The 15,000-nt window shown below is 39.9% G+C and overlaps 1 protein-coding gene across 3 annotated transcripts in view; it reads right to left on the bottom strand.

Moving 5' to 3' along the window:
- Positions 1 to 15,000, bottom strand: part of nvl (nuclear VCP like) — a 148,328-nt gene that overhangs the window by 56,545 nt on the left and 76,783 nt on the right. For all 3 annotated transcript variants that reach the window (XM_086045707.1, XM_086045708.1, XM_086045709.1), the window contains 4 exons: positions 14,381 to 14,515; positions 8,625 to 8,726; positions 8,413 to 8,530; positions 5,717 to 5,861 (listed from right to left, as the gene is read on the bottom strand). In XM_086045707.1, coding sequence (XP_085901833.1) covers positions 5,717 to 5,861; positions 8,413 to 8,530; positions 8,625 to 8,726; positions 14,381 to 14,515 — 500 coding nt within the window. The remainder of the gene's footprint in view (positions 1 to 5,716; positions 5,862 to 8,412; positions 8,531 to 8,624; positions 8,727 to 14,380; positions 14,516 to 15,000) is intronic.

Genomic DNA, 15,000 nt, shown 5'->3' with positions numbered 1-15,000 from the left:
CAAACTCCAGACACACACACAGCAGACAATGCTATGTTCATACCAACTGCGGTGGTCGGAATATTTGATCAAAGCCTTTTATTGCCGATCAAAACATCCGATAACCCGCAAAACATCTCCCATCAAGCAGATTTTAAATTACAAAATTACCTTCCCTTATGACAGCTGTACGATATATTTTTAAACACTAATTCTTTGTTTTAAACTTTGTGATTACGTAATTACTGAGTCCCCTCTTTTCCTGAACAAAACGACACAGGTCTCTTGAATGATATTGGGCGACACTAAAACACTTCTGTTTTGTAATCAGGACAAAACAATATTCAATCATTGTCATTTCACAAAATTCTGGATGAAATAGCTACTGATTTTTATTGTACGGCCAAAATACGCGTATAAGACTGACTAACTTCAATTTGTTATGTTGAAGGGTTCCTTACACCTGAAATAAGCCACTGTAGTTTAGCTAAAGTGAATATAGCTGCTATTTACACATACTGAATCTTTCTCTCTGGTGAGTGTCATGCATCACTATGAAGGTGTGTTTGACTTTGTGCTTTCAAACACCTTGATTCTCACCATTATACAGTAGTTCTTTGTTTCGAACATTGTGATCAACTGTGAGGAAGTACTGAGTCCCCTCATTGTCTGAACAAAAAGACTAAGGTGCCCTGTTGGATGGTACGAAGCGATGCTCAGACTCCTAGGAGCTGTCTGTTCCCATTCACACTGCTGATGTACTTTGTTTCCTTCAGAAATGGCTTATTTAACCTAAATGTGATCATTATCTAAAAATTAATCTGTGAGAAAAATATTTTGAAAATAATTTGGTATCGCTGTCAGAAAAGGCATATCCGTGATTTAAAGATTGGTATCCGTAATCGTAAAAGGCATATCCGTGATTAAAGATTCGTATCCGTAATAGAAATAATTTGTGAGTACAAATCAAAATTGTGAGGGTTTGACTTCTTTTCTTGTGAGTACGAATAAAAACTGTGAGTGCCATTGTATTGTGAATACAACTCTCGCTTCTACGACTACAAATCTTCACTTCACACGAATTGCCAGTTTACGACGAATCACTTTTGTGAGGACAAATCTGCACAACGTGCAAATTAGGACGACGTCACACAGAACACAGGCAGGTCTGAAGGGGAGCTAATCAATCCGCGATTCCTCTCCGTAGAGAAGAAAACAAAGATGCCGAACGCGAGCGGATCGGACAGCGCTTCCAGCGGCTCAGGGGACGCATCTTCACAGCAGGTAAAGTCAGCAACGTGTATATCCAATTTATTAACATGTATTTCATAACATCGGTCTGTCTCAAATAATAGCTTTGGACTCAGGCTTACGGCAATAGATTGCAATCTAATGATTCGTTTCACTGTTAGCATTAGTACTTGGGTAATGTAGCTCTGTTTTCAACATCTGTCACCATACTGTAGTTTAGTCACTTTTACCAACAATTCAGCACATTAACAAAAATGGATGTATTGTATGGATGCTGTTAATAGCTCTTGCTAAATTGGGCGCTACATTTGATTAATTTAAGTAGTCTCACAGAACTCCAAAAAACAAGGAAATTATAGTGTGTTAATATAAAAGAAAAAAACTTAAGCAAAATGTTCCATAATTTGTTTCTACTTTGTAGACATGTCACTGAGTCCGATTGTCTTTGAGCGATCTTTAATCGAAATGTAGTGACACGAAAGAGTAGTGAGGTTTTATAAATATTTTATAAAATTGTATTGTATTGTATATTCTAACAAATTATTGATTGTATATGAACTAAAAGAGCAAATCATTATATATCAGTACACATTAACCAAGTATTTAATGGATTTTGAGTTACACTCCCCAAAAATCTCAGTTTAAAATAGAGGGGCTGTGTCTTGGGAATGTGGAATTCTTTGGGTGGTGAGGAATGAGGTTTTCAATTGCGACAATAAGACAGTGGACAACTGACAGAAATTCAGTTTTGTGGAAAAATCGCAGAAGCACTGCAAAGCTAGTAGGCTCATTTTTGAGACCACTCTTTTAAGATGTTTTCCTTGTTGATCTTGTTTGTTATAAATCTTCAATATGAGGAATTGATTTTTGATTTTTCTTGGTCTTTTTGCTTTATTAGTATTTTTCATTTATACTAGTGTTGTCTTTTTCTATGCTTCATGCCTGGATCGGACTATGATTTTGGATTTTCTCTTTTTGACTTTTTTATTCATACTATCAGTTTGGATTTTCCCTTTCCATTTAGATTTTTATGTTTAATCAATTTTTGATTTTTCATTTAGATTTTTGATTTTCTCTTTTTTACTTTTTGTTTTGCAACATTTAAAGGGTCACTTGGGTGAGCTTAACATTGGCACATATAATAGGTTTGCATTTTAAAAATGACATTAGTACTAAAATGCCCACCTCAAAAGACTCTGTAGTGATTTAAGGTCTTTTTTTGTGATTAGGTTTACGACAAATTTCCACGCCCCAAAAAGGGGCGTGGCTTCTGTTATGTTTTCGGTCTCAGCGGTCTATGACACGCAAGGAAGGCATGTATGGTAATATTGCTCGCTTTGTCAGTTCTGTTGTCTAAAACGGTGACCGATCGCCACCAAAATGCAGATGCACATTACTACTCTTGTCCACTTCAACCTGTGAAAGTATAAAAGTATTCTGCACGATAGTTTGGATTTATTAACATAAAACGTGATCTCATGATCACCTCCACAAAATCAAAAATACTGTGGCGATTGCTCCTCCACTTTCACAAGCTGAAGCGGACAATAGCATGAATCTGCACACGAACCCCGACTGGTTATATTTCGGACATTTAGCGACGCTAAACTCGTGTCTCAGGAGGGAGAGAGACGGCGGCTTGCAGCAGCAGCAGGCAGATTGGAGCTTTACGCCCCCCTCTTCCCTTCCCGGCTAAAGGTAGGATAATGGGACGGCTAATAGTAGCAACAACTAGCTTCAGGTCGTTGAAACAAAAGGTGTTAGCACAACAACATTAGCTCCTTACTCTGCGTCCAGCCTGCACCGATCTTCAAGGCGCGGGGTTGCCTCCCAAGCAGTCGCGTGCGTTGTCAGAGAGCCACCAGAGAGTGAGTTAAGCCCTCATCGAACAAGCGTCAATGTTCAGCGAACAAAAAGTTCCAGCTGACTCCACAACAGAGTGTGGCTGCATTGGAACTAGTGTTGTTCCGATACCGACACTGGTATCGGCAAGCATCCCGATACCGCATTAAAATGCTGGTATCGGCATCGGCGAGTACTAACAAATGAAGCACCGATGCTGGTTATTGATACTGGTATCATTCTTTGAATGCAGCGCGCATATTTGAGAGCCGCACATGGGAGGGAAATAGAAGGGCCTTAATCAAATGCACATGCATGTTAATATCCAGCCCATGTCGCAATCTCACCAGCACGAAGAGCTATGGAAATAGGCTGTTTATTCAACACACGTATTATGTGTGTATATGTTACAACATAGGGCTGTGTAATTAATCGAAATTCAATTAGATTTTCGATTATTACACTCCATGATCACAAAATTGGCATAATCGTAAAAAAACGATTATTAATACAATGTTTTAGTTGTTTTGAGACATGCGCTCACGAGTTACTGCGCCGCGCCGCCCTCTCCATGCTAGCTAGCGAGCTAGCCAGCCATCCAGCCCGTACCCCGCACCCGGCAAGTCACACTGCGCACGCTCCTACTTGTTTTAACAGAGTAACAGACCTAAAAATGGCGCACGAACCGCCACAGGAACGATTTGTAAACAAGTAAGGCAAGTCGAAATCGCTTATTCGGTTACATTTTGGGTTCGCCGTGGAAGACGGGGAGCAAGGACGTATAAAATGCCAGTTGTTTCTGCACCCACCGGCAACGCGACGAATCTATTCAACCATTGTTTAGTTTAAGATGATGTTATGATAGACCAAAGCAAGAAAACACAGAGTCAGATTTGGCGTCGTGCGCAACATTGAAACGCCGTACGCAGCAACCCCCACCCATCAACACCGGACAGACACAAAAACATAACCCGGACAAGCCTTCCAAATGTTTAGGGCACAGACTCCACTTCGCAATCGGCACGAAGGATTTATTTTAAATAACATATCTTATGCAAATATACACTACTTTTACTAGCACAAAAATAGAAACTATGCTAAACACTATTATTGTGACTTAAGTTATATATCTTGTGTAGTCTAGAATATGAAGTCATTATTTTTGTTTCAAATTGCTTCAAATGCAATTTGCAAACATATTATTGGTCATTATATTGTAATGCAGTTTATATATGGCCTACTGTAACTTAGAAGTATTGTATAGATTACTAGTATGTAACAGTCAACATTTAAATTAGTTTGACCCAATCAGCATATTAAATTTGTAATTCATCCGAAACAAATTACTTAAATATTACTTTAAAAACAAAACAAAAAAAGCCTCCAGACAAAGGTCTAATGTATAGATGAATAGCATATCTGTTATTCTGTCAATATTGGCACTTTACTCCAAGCAGTTCACTACTTTGGCAATTTAATACAAGGAAAACATACTTTAATTTATAAATGTGCACTTTTTACATTTTTTCAAATAATTAATTTAATAAATATTGTTAGGTGCAAAACGAACTTAAATTATAGTGTTTCAAAGAATTTTGTCTTAATATTTTTTACATGTTTAAACCTGTTCTTGTTTTTTGCAGCAAAAAATAATAGTTTGAATAATCGTGATTTCAATTATTACCAAAATAATCGTGATTATTATTATTATTTATTTATTTATTTATTTTTTTTTTTAAATAATCGAGCAGCCCTATTACAACAGATACTTCACAAGTGATGATTTAAACATGAATAATTTTACATTTAAGTGAGTATGCAATTCTTTAGAATTACAAGAAAAATAGCGCTTGTATTTAGATTTTTCAAATGGCAATGTATCGGTGCAGTATCGCCATCCAGGTAGTGGAATCGGTATCGGGGCCCAAAAAGTGGTATAGGAACAACACCAATTGGAACGTACCTTTTTGGCCGTTTACGTTCCACATTGTACGGCGTGTTGTTGGTTGAGAAAAAGGGGCAATTCCTCATCCAAATAAATGTGCACGTCTACTCATTTGCACTTCAGTCTCTGTAAATATCCTGACGGGTGTTAAATGCCCCGCTCGTTCGTCCTAACCGTGATCAGCAAAGATGCAGTGTTTTTTGGGGGGTTTTTTTCTAGCAAAGAAGCAGTGTGCGCTAGCCCCAGCCTATGTAGCTCTGTTCACTTCCACATTTCCTCATTCGCGTATAAATCAGCCACAGAGAGGTTCATCCTTTTGATATGTTGAAGTGGGCATTAGTAGGGATGTCCACATCAATTTTGGTCCCAATTGATCGCTGTTTTTGGACGTTATAAGCAATGAAAGGACAATGATTTCCAATGGAGAGTTTGGAATCGGTTACTCCGGTGACTCCGGACTAACAGGGATAGAACGCTCGGGGTCACGGCAATTCTCCTCATTAACAATCTGTACTTATTTTATTTGTTCATTTTATATTTCTATATATCCCTGTTTATATTGGTTAATGAAAAAAATAGTAACTTTAGTTAAACAGGTATAATGTACAAAATACATTTCCATACTCAAAACAAGAAGAGAAGCTTCCATCTGCAGTTGGCAAACTTGAGAACTTATCTTCCAAATGATATTTTACTGACCTGAGACGAGACTGTTCATCTGGGATACCAAGGCATATCTCTCTGTCAAAGCGCCCAGCTCTACGCAGGGCAGGGTCAAGGGAGTCTGGCCTATTGGTAGCACCAATGACAAGGAGTTGTGTTGCAAATGCCAGACTGTTCAAGTCTGTCAGGAGGTAAGGGGAAAAAACATCTCAGTTTCATTTGAAATTAAAACTTCTATCCAGTTTCTCTCCTCTCTCCTAGTACCTGTTTTCGGAAAAATAAATGTAGCTGACATTTTTCAACATAACTGCTACGGATACTTTTTTGGGTATGGACCTATTTGAGCATTCGAGGTTCTGCTCTGGAGGTTTTTTTTTTTTTTTCCCAACCAGTCATACCTGTTTGAGAGGAACTTCTGTGTCAGTCTTGGGGACGCTGTATCCTGCAAGGTGTTTCTCCACTGCAGAGTGCCTCAAAGCTCAACCCTTGAGCCAATTTTTTTATGCTGTATTTCCTCCCCTTGGATTTATTTTGAAAAAAACATGACACAGCTGTTCATTTGCTAACCGGTACACGTAAGAAGTAAGATGACATCACTCCTGTACCGGCCTCCCTACACTGGCTTCCTGTGCTTTTAGGATTGATTTTGATATTGTACAGCTTGTTTTTAAGCGCCTAGCGTATTTTCCGGACTATAAGCCGCACTTTGATATAAGCTTCTATGTTGAATAATGAGATATTTACTGCATTTACAGAATGATGTTGAACTGTAAATATACATGTAACTGAATAGATTCTTTCCTAAAAGTGCCTTTTAACATAGCAGCAACTTTGCTGATTAAACCGGAACGTAATCAAGAGAAAATAAACAGTATTTTTCTTCATTTCTTCTGTGTTTTAAATCACAAGTCACTTTAATCATCTTCACTGACACCCACAAGGTCATCTTCTATGTCGAAACATATATTGATATTTACTGCATTTAGAGAACGATTTTGAACTGTCATAGGTCGTGTACGTCATAATTCGAGGACTTCCTGTACAATTAAATAGTTAATAAAATTATTTTTACTTTATAAACAAAGGGGTACCAACAATTTTGTCCACGTGTATACCACATCATTAGATACCATATGTATCCATGTATGTATGTATGTAGAGTATGTATGTATCTATTAGGGATGGGACGAGATCTCGTGCTACAAGTGGGGTGCCGTATCTGCAGCTCTGAGGAGCCCAGAACTACGACGAGTTGCAGAAATCTTGACACTGAAGCAGTGACATTCCTCTTGTTGAAGATCGACTGAGAAACAAGTTGAACACTACAATACAATTTTATTTATATCTCGTGCTACGAGATCTCGCGGGATTAGAACGCCACATGATTTCTCGTCCCTGCACAGCACGAGATCTATTTTATTTTGACGGTGTTTTGGAGTCCGGGTGAATATAGCAGATGTCCTAAAAGGAGCTGTCACCGAATGGGAACTTCCGAGGCCAAATCACGGAGTCGCTGTTGTGACCGACAACGCTCGAAACATGGATGTGGCGATACGTGAGGCTGGCCTTGAGCCACACATTAAGTGCTTATCGTGCAGGCAATGAACGCAACGCTAGTGCAGCTGGTCCAAAGTCATGTTTGTTTAGACGTCTCAAGCGTATAGTTTCTTTTTTTCACCGATGATCAACAGCAGCAGCACTTTTGACGTCTAAATAAAGACAGCTCGAGCTGCCCGCGCACAAACTAATTATGGACGTAATCATGTGCTAGAACAACTCTTGGACATGATGGCTCGCGATCTAGAGCAGCGGGGTGCCGTATCTTCAGCTCTGAGGAGCCCAGAACTACGACGAGTTGCAGAAATCTTGACACCGATGCGGTGACATTCCTCTTGTTGAAGATCGACTGAGAAACAAGTTGAACTCTACAATACAATACAATTGTATTTATATTGCGCATTTCATAACAGCTAGAGCTGTAACAAAGCACTTTAAAAACAATACAATAAATAAAAAAACAATAAGAGGCAGTGATACATCGATTATTAAAACATATCAATAAACATTAACAAATATATAAAATATAAATATAAATAAATAAAGCCAACAAATTAACATAAAACACTATATACAATTGAGTTACTGCCCCACGAGCACAGTTGTCATGTCATCTTCCAAACCGCTTAGCCTATACAGGGTCGCGGGGAGTTGCTGGAGCCTATCCCAGCCGTCAATGGGCGAAGGCAGACTACATCCCGAACTGGTCGCCAGCCAGTCGCAGGGCACACATAGACACTGTCACTGAGCGGGAATCGATCCCACGCTGCCCGCACACAACTCAGGCGTGTGTACCACTACACTATCAGCGGACGTACGAGCACAGTTGGAATTTGTCAAAGTAGTCAGTAAGTGGAAAGATATCAGCTTTAGCTGTTATTGCAGCAATATTTGAGAGCATGTAACGACTCATGTAAGTGACTCCTGTTTGCATTTGCACTTTAGAGCTAGATGATTAAATTTTCTTGCCGTCTGTTCGATAAAAAATTTGCAAACTGAAAAAATTACATTAGGTATTTTTTTTCTATTCGAAATTTAGCAGAAATCTCATATCGTTCTCGCGGACTCAATCTCGTGAGACATCTCGTCTCGTGGGATTTTTGTCTCGTCCCATCCCTAGTATCTATACATGCATGTATGTATGTATGCATGCATGGATGCATGTAAGCATGTACCATCCATGCAGGTGAGGAGTTGGGCTACAATCCTCCTTTCCATGTCTTTGGAGGCCATTTCTCTCTTGGGTGTTATAGCATCTATCTCATCAATAAATAGGATACATGGAGCTGAGCTCTGCAAGAGAAAGGTACCAAATAGGTTAAGACAATAATTTAGACATTTAGTTTAACGTGATTTCTCAAATACACGTCAAATAAAGTATCCCAACCACAGCAAGGTCAAACAGCTCCCTGAGCTTCTGTTCGGACTCTCCAGATACTCCAGACACTAATTCTGGAGCAGAAACCTTCAGCAAGGGCAGGTCCAACTCCTGAAATCGACATATACAGTGCATTGTCATCCCTCATTTCTATAATTTTCAGGATCTTCATTTAATGCTTTGTTGCTTTATTAGAACATGAAAGCAAAATTATCTTTGCAATACTTGCCTTGGATGACCAAGTCATTCTGAATAAAATACCTTTTGAAATATTTCAGGTTGCTGTTTTGAAACAGTTAAAGGGCTTAAAAAGCATGTGAAATACAGTGGTACCCCTACTTTCGAAATTAATTTGTTCTGGAAGAAATTTCTTAAAGGGATGGTTGGGCTGGGATGCCCATGTTTTCATTAACAAATTCATTTTATATATTTTTTGATCGGGAAAATGGGGGGCTAAAGATCCATTCTTGCCTGATTGCTTGCCCCTGCCAGTCGCCATCTGCCTCCCGAGAGTTGACACGAGTTGAACGTCGCTAAATGTCCAAAATATTGTGCAGAACACTTTTATACTTTCACAGGTTGAAGTGGACAAGAGTAGTAATGTGCATTTACATTTTGGTGGCGATCGGTCGCCATTTTGGACAACAGAACGTGAAAGTCAAAGTGAGCAATATTACCACGCTTGCATCCCTCCTGTGACGTAGACTGCTGAGACCGAAAAAATAACAAGCCCAGCCCCAAAAAGGTGTGGGGCAATTTGTCGTAAATCTAATCACAAAAAAAGTCCTTAAATCACTACAGAGTTTTTTTGGGGGGGCGCATTTTAGTACTGATTTACGACTCATTTTTACATGCTAATTTATTATATAAGTGCCAAAGTTAAGCTCATCCAAGTGTCCCTTTAACTAGAAAATTTTGTAAGTAGAGACGTGGTTTCCATGTAAATGCCCTAATCTGTTCCAAACCCCCAAAATTCAGAAATAAATATTTTATAAAGCATAAAAATACATCAAAACATGTAGCAAATACATGTTACAATTAGATTATTGCACAATAAATGAGAGTTGTGCATAATGTAAAAAACAAAGAATAGAGTAAGGAATAAAAATGATGGTTGTTTACCTTTTAATTGCTGTCCTCATCGCTTTTTGCCTTCTTTGGTTCATGTTCTGTCTCAGAAGTGGTTTTTGCCTGGCGTTTTGTAAAGAACTGATTCAATAACGTGACGACTGTCGATACATTATGGTCATATTCTTTGGCGAGATCAACCAAACGCATCCCCTTTTCATACTTGTCTATAATCTCTTGCTTTGTTTGTATGGACAAAAAAAAAAAGATTTTCTTCTTTTTTTCTTCTCCTCATTTCTAATTCACATAAAACTATCGTAACACCTCATGGACCGAGGGGCGAATGACGAGGATGCTGCATAGACATATCTATCACATATATATCTATCTACCTGTCTATCTACACACATAGACACATACAGAAGAGGTCCCTCTTAGCCAACGGGATGCCAGGAAGATGCTAGGTAATAGCCAATGGCAGAGCAGCTATGTGTATGTTGCGTTCAGGAAACTCTGGAGCTGCGAGTAGCAGCCCATACTGTATTTTTACCTTTCGTATCCTGAAATTCCTTTCGTAACAAGAGGTGTTGTATTGCACTGCATTAGGCAGATGTGTTTGCTGGTGTGACGTTTCAAAGGCTTCACATGAGCGCAGACTTTGAAATACTCAGATGTCGGCGGCTTGGTTTTTGTACTCTTTTAATCAATTCAAGTGTACCGACTGAATGTATTTTGCAGTTGTGGACGTGAGTGTCCAATAGCAAAACAAGGTATTATACAACTTGAACAAAGCGGTGCCTGGGAACTCAAACAAGCTGGCGCAAAAGTGTTTGCGGCTCCCAGTGCTTGCTTTTCTGTGGGAACCAGGTCAAAATGGCTCTTTGAGAGCACCAGGACACCCTAGGCTGAAGTTTGATGATCGACGTTGTAGTCGTATCATCGGATTTGCGGCCGCATGTTTTAGACACTTGGTCGAAGAGAGGATTGGAGCTATCAACTGATCAACACCTGGTGGTGTGTTGGCTCCGATGGTGGGGGAAGATCCTAGTCCGATCCGGCAGACCCAAACGTATTGTGAAGTGTGCGCGACTACTCGTTTAACCATTTAACCGTCTACGATTTATTAAACCTTTAGTATTTTACTAGTTGGTTACACGCTGCATTAAGAATCACGCATCTTGTTCCTCACGCCTCTGCCTCTGTCAACAAGCTGAGCACCAAGAGAGAGAATAGATCCCCCCCACCCCGCCCGCACGTACACATAGTAGGGGGCGGGGACACTAAGTTTGAGGAAGTAAAGTAAATCCTGAAGATGTCGAAGCTACCACGAAAAACAACGGCACCGTTTGGGAGTATTTTGATGCAGCAGATGACAACAAGGTCGTCTGTAGGCTTTGTAAGCATAAACTCGCTTACAACCACTCTCCTGGAGCGACGAGAAACCACATCCAAAGTAAATCTCGATGTAAATCTGCAGGTCGATGGCGGCAGGGCCAGTCAGACGAGCATGAGAGCGTTTGTTCCAGCCAGGCGCTGCAATGCTCACCGCACAGCAAAGATTACCCAACTAATTTGTAAAATGACGCCATATGCTGCCGCTTTCTTTTGTTGAGGGCAGATGGTTCGAAAGATTAATGCTGTATATCGAGTTTGAGTATGTGGTGCCAAGTCGCAAAACAATAATGCCCAAACTCGAGAGTAGCCATAAACAAACGAAAGAGGAGATGCTACGAGCGTTTGAGCGGCTCAGCTATGTGGCCAATGCCTTAACTACAGACGAATGAACGTCCATAGCCACCGAATCTTACATGACTATGACGTGTATAACGTATGTGGACGAAGGACATCTCCGCAGCTGTGTGCGTCATGCGCCTTGGAGGAAAGACACACAGCTGAAAACTTGGCTGCTCTCCTGCGGAGTGTGATGGGTACGTGGGGACTAGAAAATAAAGCCGTCGCCTGTGTGAATGATAATGCACCTAACATATGCCGAATGAGACCCTACTGGATTGGGAGTCGATACCATTATTCATTACCTTATTCATAATAAATGCCATGCATTGCATTGACAAATGTATCAAAAATGTATTTCTCTTTCAGTTGTTCACTTTTATTCAGTCAGTTGTTGTTACATAAATAGAATTTAAATTAACAAAATGTCCTTAATGTTTGGGCTAAAATAGCATTTGCATTTTAAACTTTGAATTCAATATGCATTAAATTTCACGTTTTCTTGCTCAGACTAGTCGCAAATAAAATTCTAGACTAGTCAGCGGGCAAATTAGTCAAAATTCCCATCCCTATTGTGAAGGTTTGCTGGGAACGTTTGGCAGAATCCCCTGTCAGAAGGAGTTTCAAATCACACCTCCGTCAGAGTTTCTCCCAAGTCCTGGGGGAAGCGGGCGACATTGAGTCATTGTCGAGGCGGCGATCGGTGCTGCGGCCAGTGGAGTAACTCAATTTTTACTCAAATCTTGTAACTCTTTCAAAATTATTTCTGCACTGTACAAAGCTTCGATGGCAAAAAATATGGGAATTTGAATTTGGGATAGAAATCAGAGAGCAACAATGGCGTGGGATGTGGAGGGCCCATCAATCACAATGACGGAGAGATTTCTCATGGAAAAATTCCAGCCAATTCCATGGGTTCTGTTTTCACGACTATCAAAGCAAAATGAGTTGTACTTTCACTCACCATTAACCATTAAAACCGGGAACGCACAAGCGCGTTTCTATCACCAAAGCCGGGAGTGCTGATGCATGTTTCTCCCCCTTTAAAGCTGGGAGAGCGCATACAATACGTAATTTTCTTTTTTTAATCCAATTCTCGGTCTCTTAGCCAATGAAATTGCGGGAGCTCTGATGTAAGTCACGGCAGTGATATAGACGACGCGCTTGCGGACTTTAAATCCATGAAACCAGCCAAATGTGATATACTGTATGGTTACGATATATGTTCGTAAACGATGATTTCAATGTCTTTGTAGGAGAATACAACATGGTAGTTACCATTCAATTATTTTTGTATCAATAATAGTGCTTCACTTGCATCTTAGATTGAAACAGTAAAGATGAATAAACTCGGGCCTGTGTGAAAGCCACATGTCTAACCTCTCAAATTATTTTGGAATTATGTTTCCCTGCTACAGGGGCTGAGACAATTATTTTGTAGGTGCTCAATTTACGCAACAATGTCAGGTTTTCAAGGGTAACTCCAATGATGACTGCAGGTTTTAGAAAGATGTCTCACGAGGGGCCTCAGGCTTTAATGGATTAATTAAGTGTCCAGTCACCCCCAGACTTGCTCATATGCGGGCTGTTCTCGAGTTTAGTTTGGCAAAATATTTTGCAATGGTTCGCTACATTAGCGGCTTCGTTACTATCATCACCTGGGGCTTTAGTCACGGCTGGTTACTTTGCATTTATGTGGTAGGCTTCCAATGCTTTTGGGTAAGCAAAGTAATTCTGACAAAGAAGGCATATCCTTCTACCTTTACCATTCATCGGACCAACAACTCTCACATGCTCCTCCATTTTCACATCATCTCTCTGCTCCTGAAGAGGCACTCTCACCTACAAAAGGAGCCTATCAGGTTATGCCAAACACAATGACAGCCAGCCAGTGTCCACTTCAGGGTGTGACACTGATCATTGTATTTTACATCCCCAACAACTAAAGCACAAGGCCCACGCATCAAAACAGATCTCATCATCATGTAGAAATAGTAAAATTAGAGATTAAAAATTCGATTATCGCGATAAAAAAGCAAAAACAAAGAAAAAAAAACGCTTTAACTGTGACTGTAAGTAATTGATGGCAATTAAAGCACTATTTCGACACCCCTAATCGGAACACCCTGAGCAGCATCTCCAGGAAGGTGGCCTACTACTAGGATCGCAGGGGTACTGAAGCCTGTCCCAGCCTGTCATTGGAACGAGAGGTGGGGTACACCCTAAACTGGTCGCCATCCAATCGCAGGGCACAAATACACAACCATTCACACTCGCATTCACATCAACAAACAGTTTAGAATGTTACTGTTCATTGTTCAATATTTGTTTTTTGGAATGTGGAAGGAAACCGGAATACCCAGAGAAAACCCACGCAGGCACAAGGGGAATATGCAAAGCCCACACAGGAAGGCTGAGCACCTGCTCGCACATGCTAGCCAGTCACTCATCGTGCCACCATAATTAAAATCAACCAAAGAAAATTAGGCATTAAGTTTTTTGAATTGTGATTCAACAATTAGTTTGATAAACCAACTCATGAAACAGGCCTGGAAAAAATGATGGTACCCCAAGAAGAGATTGAAATTAGGGACATGTTTAACCAAGGTATGTCCTCTAATTCATATCCCAATCCAAGCACATTAAGGGTGAAGGCTGTAATACCATCTCCAAGCAGTTTGATGTCCCTGTGACTGCAGTTGTATACATTATTCAAAAATTTAAGATCTACATTACTACCTTACAAAAACGGGTGACATATTGCACAAAGAGAAATATCAGATTTTCATTGATTAATTTTCATTATTAGATTTATCGCTACTTTTGTGACATTCAAGTTATTTCCGTGAACACTGTGGATTGTTCTTTCTCTAACAGAGAGGTGCCAACAATGTGAGTAGGTAAATCATTATTGGCATTGCAGGTTGTGTTCACTTTTCTGAACGACCTTTTGTGTGTCTACTCACCCCTGCCACAGCGTGTGCTAGCAAGGTCTTTCCACAGCCAGGAGGTCCATGGAGGAGAAAGCCCCTGGGAGGAACCATTCCTAGTTGCTGATATATTTCTGGGTGCCGCATGTGGATGAGGAGTTTACACACTTCCTGCGTAGTAATACACAAATGGATAATATAAAATAGGTTACATTTAAAGAGTTACAAAAATAAGACTGCACGTTAACTTGCCTACCTGCACTTTAGCTAGGCTGATCATATTTTGATTAAGCATACCTGTCAAGTTGTATGCTTTCGGCGTAATTTGTAATAATGAAATAAAAAGTAAATAAGTAAATAATAATAAAAAGTCAAACAGACGTGTCTTGAGCTATGCTAAGCTAAATTAAGCATTCCTACAGTTTAAAACAAATTACTTTCCAACTGTCACACACCTTAACACGTAGGGTTTTCCCCCAGTGCTTCATAAGTATGAAGTATGCCTGTCACTATCCAGAGGTAACATATTGTCGCTGACCTGTGAAAAACACTGATCACCAACTTTGGAAACTTTTTTAATTTTCACTTTAATGCGATGTCTGTAACGCGGAAACATGATTCATGGAAAAATAGGAACATTCTAAAGAATGGAGATA

This window comes from Filicampus tigris, chromosome 11 (genome assembly GCF_054856515.1).
Source record: "Filicampus tigris isolate MCC_2025a chromosome 11, RoL_Ftig_1.0, whole genome shotgun sequence".
Lineage (NCBI taxonomy): Eukaryota > Metazoa > Chordata > Actinopteri > Syngnathiformes > Syngnathidae > Filicampus > Filicampus tigris.
Note: the sequence above shows the minus strand (reverse complement) of the source record. Positions and strands in the feature narration are given on the sequence as shown.